The sequence below is a fragment of the Phascolarctos cinereus genome, unplaced genomic scaffold, assembly GCF_003287225.1.
Source record: "Phascolarctos cinereus isolate Bilbo 61053 unplaced genomic scaffold, phaCin_HiC Scaffold_1;HRSCAF=81, whole genome shotgun sequence".
Taxonomy (NCBI): Eukaryota; Metazoa; Chordata; class Mammalia; order Diprotodontia; family Phascolarctidae; genus Phascolarctos; species Phascolarctos cinereus.
The window spans coordinates 5,575,749-5,595,122 of record NW_027555514.1 but is presented as its reverse complement, the minus strand read 5'-3'; the positions used below and the strand labels follow the sequence as shown (position 1 = coordinate 5,595,122).

The 19,374-nt window shown below is 44.6% G+C and overlaps 1 protein-coding gene across 1 annotated transcript; it reads right to left on the bottom strand.

Annotated features, from left to right (window-relative positions):
* Positions 1 to 5,869: 5,869 nt before the first annotated feature.
* LOC110217607 (taste receptor type 2 member 2-like) lies at positions 5,870 to 18,888 on the bottom strand. The gene is given in 3 exon segments (XM_021000065.1): positions 5,870 to 6,744; positions 6,747 to 6,815; positions 18,828 to 18,888. Coding segments are annotated over 3 exon segments (1,005 nt in total).
* Positions 18,889 to 19,374: the final 486 nt, after the last annotated feature.

The following is a 19,374-nucleotide window of genomic DNA, read 5'->3' as shown; positions in this document are numbered from 1 at the left end:
AGATGAGACTTGAGAAGAAGGCATTGGGCAGATTGTCATCAGCATCGCTGGACACAGCGCCTGCCTCCATAAGCCCACAGATCCACTGGAGGAGAAGTGAAAAGGGAACAATGTGGTGAATGTGGGCTTGTACGTGAATTACCGTCATGGTTATCTCCTTCCAAGGAAGCCCATCTCCCTGGGGACCACTCCAAGTGAAGGGGTGCCTGGACCCCAAGATCTTCTTCAGCCAGAGGAAAAGTTTATTAGTGGTAAAACATATAGGCCATGTGACACCGGTAAGGACAAGCGGGCGTGAGAGGTTCTCAGCCTTGTGGGCCTGAGATTCTCAGCATCTGAATGAGGGCCAAGGTGGATCTTAAATACTAAAGTAACTTTGGGTGGCCAGAGAAGGGGGTTGGGGAAAGGGTCTATGTAAGAATTCTAATTGGGAGGTCAGAGAGATTGAATAGACAATGGGAATAGATAATGGAGGGAACAGGAAGGCAGAAGTCTGAAAGGCATCTGCACAAAATCAAGGTGGGGCTAGGACTTTCAAAAGGAGATAAAGGAAGGCCTTTCTGGGGCCTATAGACAAAAGGGAGCCAGATTCTTTTAGGGGCATCTGAATAAGATTAAAAGATAAGGTTAAGGCCTGTGAGTCAGATTCCCTTTGGGGCAAAGGGCAAAGATCTTGGCTTGGGCCCCACCCCCATCACAAGGGCAGAGTCAGGGATAGAGGGCAAAGTCCTTGCCCTCACCCAAAACTCGTCAGTGGCTGCTGATTAAAACAGTGAATGTCTCCAAAACAAACTTTTTATTTTGAAAATCAGAGTCTAGCAGGAAGCAGGAAGAGATCACCAGACTCCAAGAAGTATCCCAGAAGATCATGGCTCCCCAGGAGCCCATCATTCAACCTGGTGTCTGAGGTAGCCTGCTTTAGGGCATAGGTTTCTTTCCATCTCCCCAAGGGTGTGTGTGTGTGTGTGTGTGTGTGTGTGTGTGGGTGTGTGTGTGTGTGTGTGCGTGCGCGCGTGTGTGAATGCTCGAATGTGTCAGTGAATGTGTGTGTGAGTGTGTTTGTGTGTATATGTACGTGAGTGTGTGTGCAACAGTGTGTATGAGTATGTGTGTGTGTGAATGTGTGAGTGAATTGTGTGAGTGTGTGTATGTATGTGACAGTGTGTGTGTGAATGTGTGAGAGTAAGTGAGAACGTGTGTGTGTGTATGTATGTGTGTGAGAGAGTGTGTATAAGTATGTGTGTGAGAGAGTGTATATAAGTATGTGTGTGAGTGTGAATGTGTGTATGAGTGTATGTATGTATGTGAGAGAGAGTGTGTGTGAATGTGTGAGAGTGTGAGTGAGAATGTGTGTATGTGAGTGTGTTTGTGTGTGTATGAGTATGTGAGTGTGAATGTGTGAGTGTATGTGTGAGAGTGTGTGTGTGAGAGTGTGTATGAGAATGTGTGTATGTGTATGTATGTGAGAGACTGTGAGTGTGTTTGAGTGTGTGTGTGTGTGTGTGTGTGTGTGTGTGTGTGTGTGTGTGTCTAAGTAGGGAGATAGATTTTAACAGGTGTGTTAAAAAAAATGTAATCATCACAAACAAAATCCTGCCACTAGATAGCAGCATGCAATAGTCTTCCTGGTTGAGCACCACCCCCCACACCCACTCCATATCCCCCCCCCCCCCCCCCCCGCAAGCCTAGCAGAGAGGAATTCAACACAGTTTTTACGTTAAGCCCCCACAATGTACCCCACTTTGAGCCTGGTTCCCGGGATGCCCAGGGGGTTGAATCAGACACAGCTCCCCCAGAGCCAACAGTGCTCAAACCTGAATCCGGGCTCTGGCTCTCTTCCCACATCTCAGGGACCTTGGGGTGCTCGAGGCACCAGCTCAGACTCCTGTCTCCTCTTTGAAGAAGACGTTGCCCTGGGTCACTGAGGGGGTACATACAGGGGAAAGAGCCCTGGATGGGAAGCTCGAGGACCAGAGTCTGGCCCTTGCCTCTGCCACTGAATCCCCATGGTAGGACCTCAGAAATGTCCCCCGAGCCCTGGGCCTCAATTTCCTCTGCTGTAAAACAAGGGGCTTGGACTGGGAGACATCTAAGGCCTGGTCTAGCTCTAAGCTGACAATTCCATTGAGAAATGTCTACTTGAAAAGAGCAGTGGTCAAGGGGCTGTGAGAGGCATGGTAGGTTTCCTCAGGTTTCCTAGGTTGGGTCATCAAGACAAGATACTGAGGAAATCCTTGGTGCCCTGAAAGGGTCCCTGACACCACCAGAGCACAGGCTCCTTGAAAGCTCATCTTCACTGTACTTGGGGATTATACTTACACACATACATATACATACACATATGATATATACATATATATATATATTTAACTCTGTCATCTATCTATGTCTGTATCCATCATCTACCTAGCTATCATCTCTCATTGTCTCCCTCCCTCCTCTCTCTCTCCCCATTTCTTCCAGTCTTTCTCTCTCCCCTCTCCCTCTCATCCCTCCCTGCCTCCCTCTTTAACTCCCCTCTCCTCTCCTCTCCTCTCTCCTCTCTCTCCTCTCCTCTCCTCTCCTCTCCTCTCCTCTCCTCTCCTCTCCTCTCCTCTCCTCTCTCTCTCTCCCCCCAACTATCTACCTATACAAGGACAATGTGGTACAGTGGGAAAATCACTAGACATAAGTTCAAAATACCTAAGCAGCAGCTATGGTTCGACCACTTATTTACTCACCATGTGACCTGAGTCAGGTCACATCATGACCCACCCCTGAAGCCCAGATTCCTTATCTTTAAAATAAGGATAATAGTATTTGCGCTTCCTGCTTCACCAGAATGTTGAGATGGAAAGGAAGAAGTTGTTGTTGTTGATTGACATTTCTTAAGGGCAGTGTGGTGCAGGGGAAAAACTGTAGGATTTGGAACAAGCAGACTCAGGAGCTCATCCCCCCTTTCCTATTTACCAGCTGTGATTCTTTGGGCAGATCCCTAAAACTCTCTGAGCTTCAGTTTTCTCATCTGTCAAAAGATAGGTTTAGCAAATAGACAAGTCAAGGGGTCAAAGGAAGAGAAGTTTTCAATAGAAGAATTACAACCCCCTAAAAATATTCAAAGTCACTAATAAACAGCATAATTACAGGTGTGGGCAAATTCATTTTGGTGGAGGGAGGGTTGGACAGGGGACAATCTGACTTCGACAGAGGATGGCCCAGGGACTCTGGCTTCCCCAACCTGGAAGAGGGGTGCCACAATTCCAAGACCCTGGGGATGTTGACCAGGAGGTAGGGAGATGGTGGTGGATAAGCAGGCTGTCAGCCCAATGGTACTTTTGAAAGTTTAGATTATTCCTAGAATGAGAATCAGTCCTAGGAAGATTCCAGAGCTCGAGGTCTGGATATATATGTATATATAGTCTGGGCTATTCTTGCTCCCATTCACCGCTCAGTTTCCAGTTAGGGCTCAGTATTGCATGATGAAACAACACTCCTAGACCACCTAGGACTCACCCACTCCCAGTGCCCAAACCCACAGGCTATGGCAGGATTCAGCTCCAGCACTCTCAGGCATGCCTTAGACATCACCTGCCTTTGACTCCATTTAGTGGGTTTACAAACTATAAAGGGCCATACAGACATGGGCTACTATTGTCATTCTCATTGAAACTTACTTCTGACCTCCAATAGCTAATTTGCTAGACGAATCTGTGATAATCAAAGAGGGTTTTCCCCGCCCACTGTGGGCATTTTAACCGCGAAGCCCCATTGCTTGGGACTATGATGTGTCTGACTTCATGCCTACATAGTCATGTCTGGTCCCTCAGATCAGTGAGCACATGGTCGGCATGGCTGGCCCTAGAGTTGGGTGGGAGTAGGGGGATGGGGAGAAATGCACAGACTCTTGTCTTCCTCAATAAGAGCTAACTGTCTATATGCTTTCTTTCCATCATCTCATTGGCTATTTCCAAGAACCCTATGAGGCAGAGATGATAGGTATCACTATGCCCATTTTACAGATGCAGGAATAGAGTAACTTGCCCATAGTCACACCAATATTGTCAGAGGCGGTATTCAAATCACAGTCAATCCTGCACCAATGTCCACTTAGGCAGATGCAAGGATCCAAGAGGATTCTAGTTTAGGCACAAAGTAGAGGACGACCTTTAGATCTAGATCTAGGCCATCCTCTAGATTCCTTTTAGATTTGAGCTTCTGTGACTTGGAGATATTTATTGAACAGCTAAAACATTAAATATTAAAGTATCTTAAAAATTTGACTAGCTAAAGTGGCCATTCTCTGCCTCATTTCTTATTAAGCCTTAATCATTGAATGGGTATTGTCTCAATCAGACTGAGATCTGTCAAAGAACTTAGCTTGAAAAGGCCGAAGTCCCCCCACTGCATCCTGGGCCATCTCCATTTGTCTTGATCTTTATTTGCCACTGGACCCAGATGGCCCTGGAGGAGAAAGTGAGGCTGGTGACTTTGCACAGCTCTGCTTCACTTAAATCCAGTTCACTTGCATGTCATGGCATCACCTCCCTGATGTCCTGGTCCTCTTTGAGAGCAAAGGACAGACAACAAAATATTAATCCAAGGAGTTAGAGTTTGCACAGGATACAAAATAATGCAAGACAGGTGCCGGTCCTCAAAGAACTTACAATCTGACAGGTTACATGTGCACAAACATCCTCACCTGCTTTTCAAAGCCTGAATGTCACAAATGAATTGTCAGTTTCTAAGGAAAAGACAGATTGAGGTCCCTTGTCTGAAAATTTTCTCCCAGATGTCTTCCTGCTCTGCAATTCTATGGTCCTTCCTTTCTCAAATGGGCTAAAACTTAAGAATTCTGGTTTCCTAGAAGGGTGCTCAACTGTGATTGTAGCAAACATTACTAGGAGTAATTCCCACATGCAAACAGGGTGAACAAAGTATTGGCACTTTTATTATTCCCCTTAGAATTATGATAAATTGAAACAGTGCAAAATAACCTCAGTGAAACTTTGGCTCTCCAGATGTGAAGATGCTGAGCAGTTGTGCTTTTATCAGTATAGAGAACTCTTGCCACTCAAGTAGATCATACAGATTACAATGTGGTAGATCATTCCCAGGGAGTCACCTGCAGCTTGGGGAGGGGATTGGAACACAACTGGGATTGGAATTCAGGTCTTCCTGACTCCAAGGCCAGCACACTTTCCACCCTGCTATGCTCTTTCTCTGCCTGATACCTCCCATAAAATGAATAGAATATTATCAAGGAAATTTTCTGTTCCTCCATAAAATCCATTGCCATGGTGTCAAGTTGCTTTGCTCTCCCCAACAATGTCTACATGAGAAATTTTCTACCTCACACCCTAATGACTCCATCAGTGAAGTCATTTCCCCCATTAGTGCCGATGACAACATCTCTGTATCTTAGCACATGGTCATCCAGAGGTGCTATGGCTAATAAACCTTTGCCCTGACAGTCAACATGGCAAGAAGCCTCCTTGAGCTTGGCTTTGGCTGACCCTGACAGCAATCCATTGGTCTGCCACTGGCCAATGCCAGAAGCTTCTTCAGGTTGGTGGGGTCTGCCAAGGCTTGGGGTCCCCTGGCATTGCTCCCATCTACATACATATCTATCTGTTTATACCTTCCCAAATGCCCAAAGAAAAGCACATAATAAACAAGAGATAGAAATCCACCCTGCTCATACCTATTCAGTCATTAAGACATTCATTGGCTTGATTCCCTTAATAATCACTGACTATCTACAGTGCTTTACACACTGTAAAACTGCGAGTCTCTCTGTGTCATGAGAAAGGAGAAAATAGTCATGGGTAAAAGAACAAGGGCTCTCAGTAATCAGAAATGACTGGAAATGGTTCTGTGATTGTCCATCTGTTTATGTCTTCTTTAGGAGGCCCAGGATCCTCCTGAATGGCTGCTGGTATTTGGAATTGCTCAGAATGATGATCACAGAGTGGCCAGAGGGGTAAGCTGCCATCACATCTTTCAAGATAAAGAACAGGAGGCTTCTAAAAGGCACTGTGGATGTCAGGTTCACCATTAGGGCTGCAAAGTAGGAAATGAAAAGGCAAAAGAAGGTGACCACAGTCCTCAGGGCATTGATATGGGCTTCTGCACTGGGATTCCCTAAATCAGAGGAACTGGTTTGCATCCGGTGAGTGTGGCTGTAAAGAGAGGCAAATAAAGTCACTGTACACATGACAAACAGACCTAGAGGAAATATTAATATCAAGTTGGCTAGGAACATGTCATCATTGGGGACTCTTTCAGAATCACGGCTAGCCAAGGAGACATTCTTGGGCCAGTGAGTGTAGGACTCTGAGGAATAATGCAACACACAGGCAGATAAGGCAGCAGTGATCACAGAGATCACCAGGCTTCCCAGAAGCATCCAGGGCATTAGTTTGGAGATCCTGAATTTCAGCCACAGAAAACAGGGATGTGTAAAGCCAGAGATCTTAAGGCAATAGAAAATGCCAAGGCAGGTGGCAAACCAGAAGCTGGAGGAATTTAGAAACATCCAGATAAAGAGGAAAAGAGATCCATAAATGTTCTGCCGATAAATTTTGGCAAAGAAAACACTCATGACACCTTGAAATGTCAACAAAATCTGCAGGCCAAGTCGTGATATGGCAAGGCAGGTGAGGAGGAGCTCAATGGAGATCAGCTTCTTGTTCTGAATCAGTTTACTGACATTGACGACCACTAGAAACCCATTTCCAATAATCCCCATAATGAACAGAACTATAGGACCATGGTGTGGTAAATTTCTGCCGGAGAAATCATGTTTCCTACCAGAAATCCCAGGCTCTCTTGGTAGACTTCTCAAATACCCAGAGCAGAAGATCTGACTGATAGAAGCACAGCACTGGCCAGACTCTCCCTTCAGCCAGTCCCTGGGCCAGTGGGCAAGGCCGGGAAGAAGACAAGTCAGGAAGAATTCTTTTCCAAAGGCCCTGCTGGGGCAGAAGGGATGCAAATGTTAAGGGGAGGGACTAGATTAGTGACTTTTACTTTCCAATGGTATCTGAGGAAGAATTGCTTAAATTCATTCTGAATTTCTTCCTAAAAGTACATGCTTTCCTCCAGATTCCTACCTGTTTCTTTCCTTACTTGTGATCTTTATTGAAGGTGCTAAATGCCAGGTCCCTAGAACTGGTGGACCACTACTCTTTGGTGGTCATGTTCAAACAGTCAAAAATATAGGGTGGGAGCCATACTTAAGCAGAGATGTCTGGGACATGTGTGCATTTGTGTGTGTGTGCGCACGCGTGTGTGTGTGTGTGTGGTGGGGAGGTTTAGAATTCATCAGGCAGAGAAGATATTATGAAAAGGAGAGGAGGCTTGTGGTGGGCAAAGAATGAGCTGTTGTATAGTGGGAAGAATACTGTGTTTGGAGAGGACCTGGAGTCCCTTCCAGCTTCAAATGACGGTGCCATGATCTTATGACAGGGGAGGGTCTGTCCACATGGGAGGCCACAAAAGACATTCTCCCTGCTACTAAGGAGATGCTTGTTCTCTGTTGAGGTCCACAGGGCAACTGCACCCCACAAGATGTGGGGATGTCACCCTGGGGAAGAAGCAGCCACTCCTCATCAGCACCTGGGACAGGGCCCACACTAGTTATAACTGGGTACTTAGTACTGGCCTGGCTGGCACCTCTTCCTCAAAAATCCCCTTCTTTTGGTCCTGGGAGAACAATCCTGAGTGTTCACAACTTCCAGGAATCCTTCTTTCCAAGAACCTGGGGTCCTATTTTCCCACTATAGATCAAACACTAGTCTGGAAGGCAGGACAGCTGACCTCCTGAAAGGTAGAGACTGGTCCTTTATTGTCTTTGTACCCCTAGTTACCAAAATAAAGGGAATAGGAATTTATTAATAATAAACATCTGCTTTGTGCCAGGATTATCCCATTTGATCCTCATGACCACCCTGGGAGGTAGGTGCTATTATTATGCAGGCTTGCTTAGATCAATAAATGCCTGAGGTAAAATTTGAACTCAGGTCTTTCTAACTTCAGGTCCACTGTGCCATCTACTGTGGTGTCACTGAGTTCTTAGGACAGGCTGCAAAAAACTATCACAGAAGTCATTGGCCCATAATAGGGCTTAAGAAATGCTTGTTGACTGATTGCTAATTCTCAGCCGTGTGTGTGTGTGTGTGTGTGTGTGTGTGTGTGTGTGTGTGTGTGTGTGTGTTTATCAGACTTGTGATTTCTTCTATATGGGGAATTTCTAGTGAGGAGCTCTCCCTGTCGATGTGAACTGACATCTCCTCAGCCAATTATAATCTTAGAGAGTTGCTTGAGGCATTGAGTGGTTAACTGACTTGCCCATGTCCAAACAGCCAGTGTGCATCACAGGCAGACCCAGTGAAAGCCTTCTGGGGTCCAAGGCCAGCTCCTGAACCCCTCCTCCATGCTTCCTCTCACATTCTGAGTTAAAGGCTACATCAATTGACCCCAGAAGCCAGTGGCACAAAGAATTGTGCACGATGTTGTCCAGGCAGCCCACTCCCTTAGGGAAGGCTCATTTGAAAAGCCTGAGTGAATGCCCATCAGCATTGGCAGAGTGCTTTCCCTGGCATTTTGAGCTGAGTTAGCTCTCATGCTTTGCATGGCCCATTCACCCAGGTGCAGCTGGGGCTTCAGGGAATTGGTAACTGATTCATCTGGGGATTTGAATTTATCCAGAGTAGTTTGTTCTCTGAAACCCCAGATGCCAGCCCCTTCTTTGTCTTTCTGCAGGTGCTGAACTTTCCCGGGTCTATGCCCCTTTCCCACCAAGGCATAATGACCACCTAGCTATTACATTCTTGGACCATATTTGCATGTCATTTTCTGGTAATAAATGGACTACTTTGCATGCAGCCTCAGTGAACTTCCAGCACTCCAGCACTCCAATGGATCTCTCTGATATGGACATTCCTTCCAAAGGAGTGCATTGCAGCTCACATATCCCTGCCCAATCTGTCTGTGCCCTCCATGAATCCTCAGTAGACTAAGGTGATCCTTCCCTACTCCAGGTATTTTAATAGAAGATGAGTATCAGTGCCACACTCCACCTCTCCATCTCTCTATTGCTCCAAGACCAGTCTGTTTCCGGTTGGAGTCCTTTATAGACTTCTTATATGCAGGTCACCTTTGGTAATGTTACTGAATATCATTCAGGAAGTGAAGGGCCACACAGCTTTCTCAGAGTGGAAGGAAGATGCAGGAAACCCTGGAGTAGCACAACAGCCCCTTGGTTAGTCTTCCTGCCTCAGATCTCACCTGTCTTTAACCCATCCTCCACACAGCTGCCCAACTGATCTTTCTGAAATGCAGGAATGACCGGGTGACCCTGCTTGAGACACTTCAGGGGTGCCTCTAGAATAAGACATGCCCTCCCTCCTCTGTTTGGCTTGCAAAGCCCTTCACAACCTGACTCTAGCCTCCCTTCTATACTCCCCATTCACACACTCTGTGTTCCAACACAAATAGGCTTCTTGCTCTTCCTCAGACATAATTCCATTTCCCACTTCCATGCTAACACCTTTCCCACTCTCCCTCATCGCTCTGCCTTTTGGAATCCTTGGGTTCCTTCAGAGCCCAGCCCAAATCCTGCTTCCTACATGAAGCCTTCCCAGACTGCTCTGTTCCCAGCTCTTAGTCTGACCACCACCATGAGTACTTTTCATTTACTCTGTGAATAGATTGCATTTGCTTACATGCATGCCTGTAATTTTCCCCGATAGAATGCAAGCTTTTTGAGGACAAGGACTGCTTGATTTTTGCCTTCCTATCCCCAAGTTCTTACATGGCACGAGGTATATAGTGAGAACTCAATAAATACTTGCTAATGATTAACTCTTGCTGTACATTTCTGTCAGTGGATTAGAGACTTTGACTCATGACCAAGTGAGGAGGATTCATTTTCAAATGAAGTGAGATTCAAACCTTACTCTACAAAAATAATTCATGAGGGTGGAGGTGGGGAAGGCATACCATTATTCAGCTCTGGGCTCTGGACATTCTAGGATTCAGTCCTTGAGACTAACTTTAAGATTCCATTGGATTCATCCTCAGGTAATGATCATTTCATCGCGAATGTTCCTGCAGTGTGGTTATTGCACACACACATTTCCTTTTGGCTCTAAAGGCTCACATCAGATTCTGAATGACATCTGTCACTCAGAGTCTTTGGCTTTTCTGGACTAAATGGCTTATTTTCAAGCAGTTTGAAGTTCTTTCATGAAGGTATCTTACAAGGCAGGCACATTTTTCCATGACATGGAAGGTAGTTGTTTGAACTGGGTTTTTTAAACCATTAACCACTCTTTAACAACTTGAGGTGGGGTCCTATTCAATTCATGAGTCCATATTTCCCCTTACCCTTGTGTATATGGCTACTTTACACAGTATTCCTTTTCCAGACAGTTTTGTTGACTCCACCCACACAAAGCCTTAGTAACTATACTGGCCCAAAAGAGTTGTTTTAACATCCACTGAAGCCAAATTTACAAAAAGATGGTCAGTGAAGAATTTGGAAGATTTGCCTTCCTACCTAACTTCTGCATCTGGGAATAAAGAGCTTATCTGATGTATTTTCATGTCTTCTAAGTTTTTGCCAATACCAACCTGTGCTAGCATATTCGTGATAGATGAGACAAGAGTAATAGTGTGTGCCTGCAATGCCACCAACTAGGGAGTCTGAACTTGGCAATTCTGATTTACAGTGGGCCAGGTTACTTGAGTGTCCACACTTAATTCTACATCATAATGGTGAGCTCATGGGAAAGGGCAAGGGTGCCCCAGGCTGCCTAAGTTGGGAACAGTTGACCCAAGTCCAAAATGGAGCAGGTCAAAGCTACCATGCCTACCAGTAGTGGAATCAAGTGCATGAGTCGACCCAGCTCTTCCAGTCTGGGTAATACAGAAAGGCCCAGGCTTTCAAAAGGAACAAACAAACAAGAGGGAAGATGTTCTGAGATCTAGGGCCATTTTTAAAAATTGGTCCCCGTGTTTTTTTTCTTTCCAAGCGCTAAGTACAACACTGAGCACAAGACTGTGTCCTTGAACCATTTCACTGATCCATCTTATTTGAATACTTCAGGGGCTTGTGATTTGTCCACATAGATACATTTACTTTCTTGTGTGAGTGTTGGCTCTGTCCTGTAGAAGATAAGCTTTCTGAAAGCAGGAACAGTTTCACGTCCATCTATGTATCTCTAACACCCAGCCCAGCATCTGACACCTAATAAATGTTTTGAATCGAATTAAATTAACCATGGATTGCATTCCTTCTATGACTTAGTAAATGTCTTTTGGAAGTTTCTATGATTAAATAGGTGTCTCCCACTGGTTAACATGGCCAGGAGCTTCTGAACGTCTCAAGCCACATCTTCAGATGGTAGACACACAGTCCACTTTTGAGTACAGGACTGAAGCCTTTCCAGCTATTGTATAATATTGTATAATGAGGTAGGAAACATACTTTCCAGCAAGGTTGGACCTTTGGGAGGCTGGGGTCAGTGGGGAGGTATCAAGGCCAAGCATTCCCTCTTCTGCTTTAATTTATAGTGAGATGACATTCCAGTGGGATCAGCACAAGCTGCATGGAGGCATGCTGATCATTGTGCATGACACTGTGTTGCTCAGGAGCTTCCCCCAGAGAATCTCAAACAAAATGTAGGTGCCAGATTTCAAGGTATAGATATTAAATGAGCTCATTGAAGGCTTTGGAATGTTCTCCAGACTACAGTGGGACTCTCAGGTTTCGGAGAGAATGCCCACTTCATCCAGATTACTAATTGGCCCAAAGATGTATAATTGGTAAGAAGAATTGAGAATTGAATGATGGAGGCTCTTCTTCCACAGTGATGGTGAGAGATAATACTGGTTGTGTGACGCTGGGCTAAGTCACTCTCCCTCAATGAACCTGAGCCTCCTCCTCTGTAAAATGGGCAAAATAATGCCTGTAGTATGCACTGCACACACACACATAGATATAAGCTACTTGTGGTCATGGGGAAAGAGTAAATGGAAGACTCATATTAATCATTCATGGATAACATAACATTCTTATGTTGTTTCAACCTCAAGCTCTATTGAACTATTAATACCTCAAGCAGCCCTACAGCGGGCCAATCTGATCTCGGGGCTGAAGGGAATGGGGACACTCCAGCAGATGTGCTTGGGGCTGATCTACTGGGATGCTCCCATGAAGACCATTTTTCACCCACTGCTTGAGAGGCAGGCAAGGTATAGTACCCTGGATTGGGAACCAGGCTTTGAATGCTAGCCCTGACACTGGCCACCTTGGGTCAGTTGCCAAACATCTGCTTTCTGATATGTGAAACGAGTAGACAGGATTAGGTGGTGCTGACTGTAAGAGTCCTTCCAGCTGATGGGGTATATAGGCTTTCTTTGGCTGAGGCCAGACGACTATCACATCCTTGATTGGGGCTCAGCACCCCCCCCACTATGTGCCAAGAGGGAATGGGGCCAGGGCTAACCTCAACTGGGAGACCACCACCTAGAAGAGTGTGCTGCCCCTTTGTTCTCTTCCTTCCCGCCGCTGTCTTAGGTTCACAGCTTATCATAGGACCTAAAGCTGGAAGGAATCTGAACCCCCACTGAGGCTAACTTTCTCATTTCACAGGAGAGATTGCTGCCCAGGGAGATGGAGGGATTTGTCCAGGGTCATGCAGCAAGGCAGCATCAGATAGGCACTTGGACCCAGGTGGTGTGGGTCCAGGGCCGGTGCTTCCTCCATTGTCACATCTGGATGCTGATACCAAGGGCATAACCCTGGACAAGTCCCTTTGCTTTGCTGAGCCACAACCGACTCCCCAGGACTTACCTCCTGAATTCAAAATGGGCAGCCACGTTGGGGGAGAGTGTTGTCACACCGGGAATTACCCATACTAGTAAAAATCGCAAAAAATAGGCAACCATACAGAATATATGTCTCATACAAAATGTGAGATAGGAACTATCCTCCAGTTGATTAAGATTAACTCAGAGCACAAGAAAAATTGGCAGAGGGAGGGGGTTTTTTCCCTCATCACACCTGGATATCTATTGTATAATAAGGTAGGAAACATACTGATGTACATAGACATGGATGCACACACACAAAGACACACTCATGCCCACGCAGGCTCACAGATTTAGTCTAGGAGGCTAAGACAAAAGGAAATGAAAACATTTCATGTTTAGGAAAGTCAGCAACCTGCGTTCTTAGCGTTCCCTCCAATGGCTCAAGCACCCCAGCTGGCCGGCCGACCTCGGTACCCTCCGCAGGTATATACCCACTCTTAATTGCATAGACAGGATCAAGAGGAGCTGCCTGGGAGCCAAGCAGTTTATGAGCATGAGGGGGGCCCCACTGCACCTACCACATTCTGTGTTCCTTCCATGCTTCCTGGTAAAGGGACAGGCATGGGAAATCAAGTCAAATATGTGAATTCACTGCTCCAGAGGCATTCTGCCCCAGGTCCCTGTTTCCATACAAAGAAGAGGCACCTCAACTCCAAAGACAGGAAGATCAAGCACAGATGAAAGCCTAGGCTCATCACCTACAACTACCCAGAGGACATAGTGGAGAGGAGGGAAGACTCAAAGGTTTTTTTGCCTCTAGGGAGCACAGTACTCCTTCAGCCACCCTGACATAAAAGGTGATCAGGGCTGTCATTCCAAATCATGAGCCCTCTTTCTCCCACTTTCCATTTTGGTCTGTCAGGAAACATCATTCTTCAGGACAAGGTTTGGACAGAAGAAGATGACAAAGTAATGAAAAGAGAACCAGACAAAACACCATCCCCCCCTCCAAAAAAAAAAACAAGAAAGCCTCCAAGGGGTTATTGCCACCTATCCCTGTCCCAGCTTTCATGCCACGATGAACAAGGTGAATTCACTGGAACATCCAAATGTATATATCTGGCGTGACCTCTCCATCCTCTAGCATCCTGGTGTATATAGCAGGTAATGCCTTGGTTTCTTCATCTGTATGATGGGGACCCTGGACTCATTGATCTCCAATGCCCTTTTTGGCTTTAAATCCATGATTCTGTGATCATGGTCCCACTATAGGCACTTTTCACATCTGAACATTGTATTCTGGGACAGCCCACCATTGTCCAAAGCTCCCCTGGCTCCCAAATGAAGAGAGGAGATAGCACTTTGAAAGGAGGATCTTCTGGGGTTTTTATCCTTCCAAAGGAAATTCCTGAAATAAAGCAGGTTTTATCCAAATGGTGACAGAGATGCCTGGGATTTAACCACAGCCTAAAGCCCCCATTCCAGGATCAACCCATTCTCTCTTGAAGCTGTCATTTTCCGATTTCTACTGCTTAAGGCTGACGTCTGCCTGTTGCTCCTTAGGGATCCCAGTCTGGGGCTGCAGACCCCAAAGTGGGCTTTCTTTTTTGGGAATCCAGGTGGCCTCTTCATATGACACCAGCTGCAGCCCATTATACCAAGCATCCAGGTACATATTGAATTGACAACTTTCTAAGCAACTTCCTCCCAGACATATGAAAAAAATCTATCTATGAAGCTGAGAAGAAACAGAGCTCCTACTTTATATGTGAGGGAGGCAGGTGGACCTTCTGTGCCTCCTAACTCATCAGAGCACATGGCTGGGTCTGCCAGGGCAGCCTTCTGCCAGCTGCATACTTTCAGTGGCCAAGAGAGACACTCTGAGACTCCGTGGGGGTTGACAGGCAGGGTTTCTTCTGAAGCAAAAAGTGCAGGCTAATGTATATCTGACCTTGGCATCTAAAGTTTAACCCAGAACACAATGGAACTTTTCCCTCTTCCAAGGCTGTTTGCAGAACAGGGAAGTAATATTATATTTTTAAAAGAAGTATACAATCCATTTTGTGCCTCTCCGATGATCTGAAAGAATCCACCCCATGTTCTTTAGACATTTACTCATGAGGTTCCTAGAATTTTATTAGAAGAGAGGAGGAAATGTTTCTCAGGGAAACAAAAACAAAAGAAAACTTCAACATGAGAATAAAGAAGAAAAGGATCTATAGGGTCAAAAGGGGGTCTGGACTGTGTCAGGAAATGGAAAGAGAGAGGACACTACACAGAGGAGGAAGGGGAAGAGAAACACTGAATACCTGCAGGTATGAAGCATATAGATGTCTCCTTTTCAGGAGTAAGCTAGACGTCCTCAGAAGGTAGCTGCTCATTGTTGAAAGAATGATAAAGTGGCTCAACTGGTATTGTCAAACAAGAGATCATCCAGTGAGGGCCAAAGAAAGAAAAGATGCCTGGCCGCGTTGGCAACTCTCTGATGAAGAGAACTGTGGCAGTGATTTGTCAACCTGATAGCGAGCGCAGTGAAGTCTCCTGCCTTCATGAGCATAAGAAAGCTATTCTTCCAGCACTTGTCCAAATGGATTCATAGATGATTGTGTCTGTGGCCATGGTGACCCATAAGATCTAAGGGTCACAGATCTCAAGCTGGAAGGGTCCTGCCAGGACATCCTGTCCAACTTTCTCATTTCACATATGAGGAAATTGAGGCCTGTAGAGATGAAAGGCCTTGCCCAAAGTCATATGAGAGGCAAGATTTCAACCCAAACCCTTTGACTTCAGTGTTCTTTCCACGGTCCCACATTTATTATCATCTACTTCGGATGACTCATATGGTCACAAATGACTGTCAGAAGAAATTTTAAAAGCTTTGCCAAAGATTACAAAGTTTTGGTTAAGAAGCTGTGTACTCTTTGAGGATACAAGGGATTTTTAAAATTATTACTACCCATACAAGGCAAGCAATGCAGAAAAGAAAGGTGGAGTTGGTAAAGAAAAATATTAGTTTAAAATGGTGTGTGAGAATAGGTCTGGATTTCTGGACCACGGCTTAAAGTATTATGATGACGAGCTCCTGGCAAGGGTCGGTAGGAATGAATGAATCTACTGTCTTTCAAATCTACGCAAAAGGATTTCAGGCTGAGAATGAAGGGAAAGGAAAGAAACTCCCTTCACATTTCCACCATGCTATGTAGCTATGGTAGAGTGTAACTATAGTGAAGGAAGACATTCACCAAAAACAAAATCCAAGAAAGGAGTCATCAGGAAGTACGTGGTTTCTGATGTTTACACACAAAGGTCCAAACCGTGGCTATCAATTAAAATAAATTTTAGATCCTAATACAAAGAGGCAATTTTGGCTTAAGAGGTAATTACTGAGATGCTTGGAAAATATGACTGTCTGAGGAAATGTTCTATTAAATAAGAAAAATAGGTAAAATGGGGTGTGAGAAGGAGGATATCTTAAGGATATATACTCATGTGAAGAAATCTAAGAACTACATGGGGAAACAAAGGAAAGAATACTTGGTAAAAGATCATCATAGACAAAAACAGAAACAATGTTGTCATTGAAGTGAACTACAGACAACCAGGGCAGAAAGAAGAAATAGATGAGGAGTTTGGGAAATTGATCAAAAGCTGGCATACGACCACACAAGATATAGCAGTGATGGGGGAGCTTGATGATCCAAACATCTGCAGGAGCTATTTCTGCCAAGGGCAGAGCATCTGATAAATTGTTGACTGGCTACAATGACAACTTCATCATGCAAAAAGTGGAGAAATAAACAAGTTGGGGGTTGGGAGAAAGGTCCCCATTCTGGATCTGATTCTCACCAAGAGTTCTCTACATGGGATCTAACCAGGTTCTCAGTATATTACAACTTGGCTGTGCTGTGTAAAATGTATGCGTAGTCTTTTAGTCAAGCCTGTCAAGAATTTCAGATATATATGTGTCCCTCTGAATCATCTTCATGAAAATACCTATTTACCTATACAGTCACACCTTCATCATCCTGTTATCCAAAGGTCCCAACAGGAGTTTTCTTTTCCTTTCTTTGGCTAGCTATTTCACTGTTCTTTCATAGCACTACCAAAAAGTAAAGAGATTAGAGTCTTACTTTGGGTTTCATCAAATCTTCTCTATTTAACAAGAGCATGTTGGTGTTTGACCAATTTGGGGGGGGGGGTTTCAATTCAGGGATATCTCCTACTAGATGGTCTCATTGATCCCCTGGGTCCTAAGAGATGAGTGATGACTTTTAAGAGGTGAGAGGTGAGATGGTAAGTGAAAAGAACAGTTAAATCACTGATTCACAGATGTAACAACTTTTAGCAAATTCTTAGGAATCTGGATCTTTTCAATTCAATTTTCCTCAATTGCATAAATAGCAAATGTCTTGTATGTGCAAGGTAGTGTGCTAAGGCCTGGGGATGTATGGACCAAAAAACAAAAAAATGAAACAGACCCTACCTACCCTCCAATAACTTACGTTCTGTGAAGCTTCCTTCACTTTCTTTGAGTCCCAGTCAGAATCCCACCTTCAACAGGAAGCCCTTAGTGATCCCTCTTAATTCTAGCATCTTCCGTTTGTTGATTATTTCCAGTTGTACAAGGCTGTTTACATACTGTCTGTCCTTAAAAGCAGAGACTGTGTTTTTGCCTGTTTATCTCTAGCACTTAGCACAATACCTGGTACATAGTAGGCACTTAATAAATTGTTACTGATTGATTGACTGACTGACCACTAGCAGCTTTAAGAAAAAAAATCATGAGTTGTCAAGCATAAAACAAACAAAAACCAAACCTAATAAAAGAAAACGAAAATCTCCAGAAAACATCTTAGAAATCAATTTGAAATAATCTGAGGAAAGTCACTAATCTATATGAATGCTTTGGCCCAGAAATCCCACTACTGGGAACAGAAAAGAATCCAAAGACAGAAGGAAAGCTCTACAGATAACAATATAGTCATTGCAATACTCATGGTATCAAACATTTGAAAAGACAGTGAGCACCCATTGATCAGAAAATGGATGAACAAAACGAGTTCTTCACAACGTGACCTTTCTGACACTTCCAATCTTCTTAACATGAACTTTACTCCTCTCTATAAATTATATGATTCAGACACATGAGCCCACTTGCTGTTTGGCAGCCATGCGACTCCATCTCCAGCCTCTGCAGGTTGTCCCTCATGCCTGGAATGCTCTACCTTCTTCCCTCCCCACCTCTGAGTTCTTCTGGATCCCTCCAAGATGATGCAAATCTCATCTTCTGCAAGAGGTACATTTACCATCCTGCCCAGCTTCTAGTGCCTTCCTCTGAGACAATGTTCCATTTACATTGTAAATGCCTAGTCATTTACGTGTCTCTTCCTTAGAATGTAAGCTCACTGAGGGCAGGGATCTAGTTTTTCTTTTATTTGCCATTACAGCGCTTCCCAGAGTGCCTGACTCCTAGAGGTGTTTGATTGAGTAGTGAGCATAGTAACATAGTTTAAAGTTACCAGGAATACGAGGAAATTAGAAAATCCTGGGAAGACCTGTGAGTTCCTTGAGGGCAAGGACTACATCATTTTTATCTTTGTATCTGCGACACCTGACCCAGAGTCTGGCACATAGTGGGAGCTTAATAAATGCTTACTGGTTGATTGATAGCTGGTGCAGAGTGAAGAAAGCCAAACAATATACATGGTTATAATCATGTAAATGAAAAGAACTCCAAAAAGCGTCAGACTGATAAATTGTAACGATCAATCTCCTTCCCGGAGAATTGATAAGAAAACCTAATCTTCTCAGCAGAGAGGTGGAGGCTATGCATTTGGAATGTAGTCTATACTGTCAGGTATAGTTGTAATATAAGCTGACTTTCCTTAAGTTTTTTATTCACGAGAAAGGATTTAGTAGCAGAGGACTGGTTAAAGGGGAAAGATTGTGGTGTCAGAAGCAAAAGGAGCAATAACATTTTTGCTGTTATTGTTAAACTTCGAGCAAACCCCATGAAGGATCCAACATACCTGGGCCAGAGGAAAGCGTGGCTTGCAATGGAGGCAGGTCTCCACGCGGTTCTGAAGCCATTACCTGCCGGAGCACAGACCCCTTTCAGACAGGGCTTGTTTAAAGTCCCTGGGCTAGGGGGAAGTTCTTTAAATTAAGCAAGTGGACTCCCTCATGTTGCCCCTTGTCACGTCACAGCCGTTCCAAAATTCCTATAGAGACTTCTAGTGATTTTAATCATCTCCCTCACCTCTCTGAGTTGGAATTTCACGTCTCGAAAGCAGAACATCCTCTGGTCTGATGAAAATGAAATAAACAAGCTTCTTACAATGAAAACCTCTTCTTATAATGGCTTCTTTGTGAATGGGTGAGTCTGTCATCCAGGACAAAGTTTCCGCTTTCACTGTCCTTGCCTAGATGTCTCTGGGAATCAATGCTGTTGAAGTGAGTGAGAACCAAGGCTTCCAGGTGCTGGGGGTGGGGGGTGGTCAGGACTTTCTTCTTATGACCAATGGCTTGTTTGAAAGAATTCATTCCCATTTCAAGGCGATCAGACTTTATCACTTT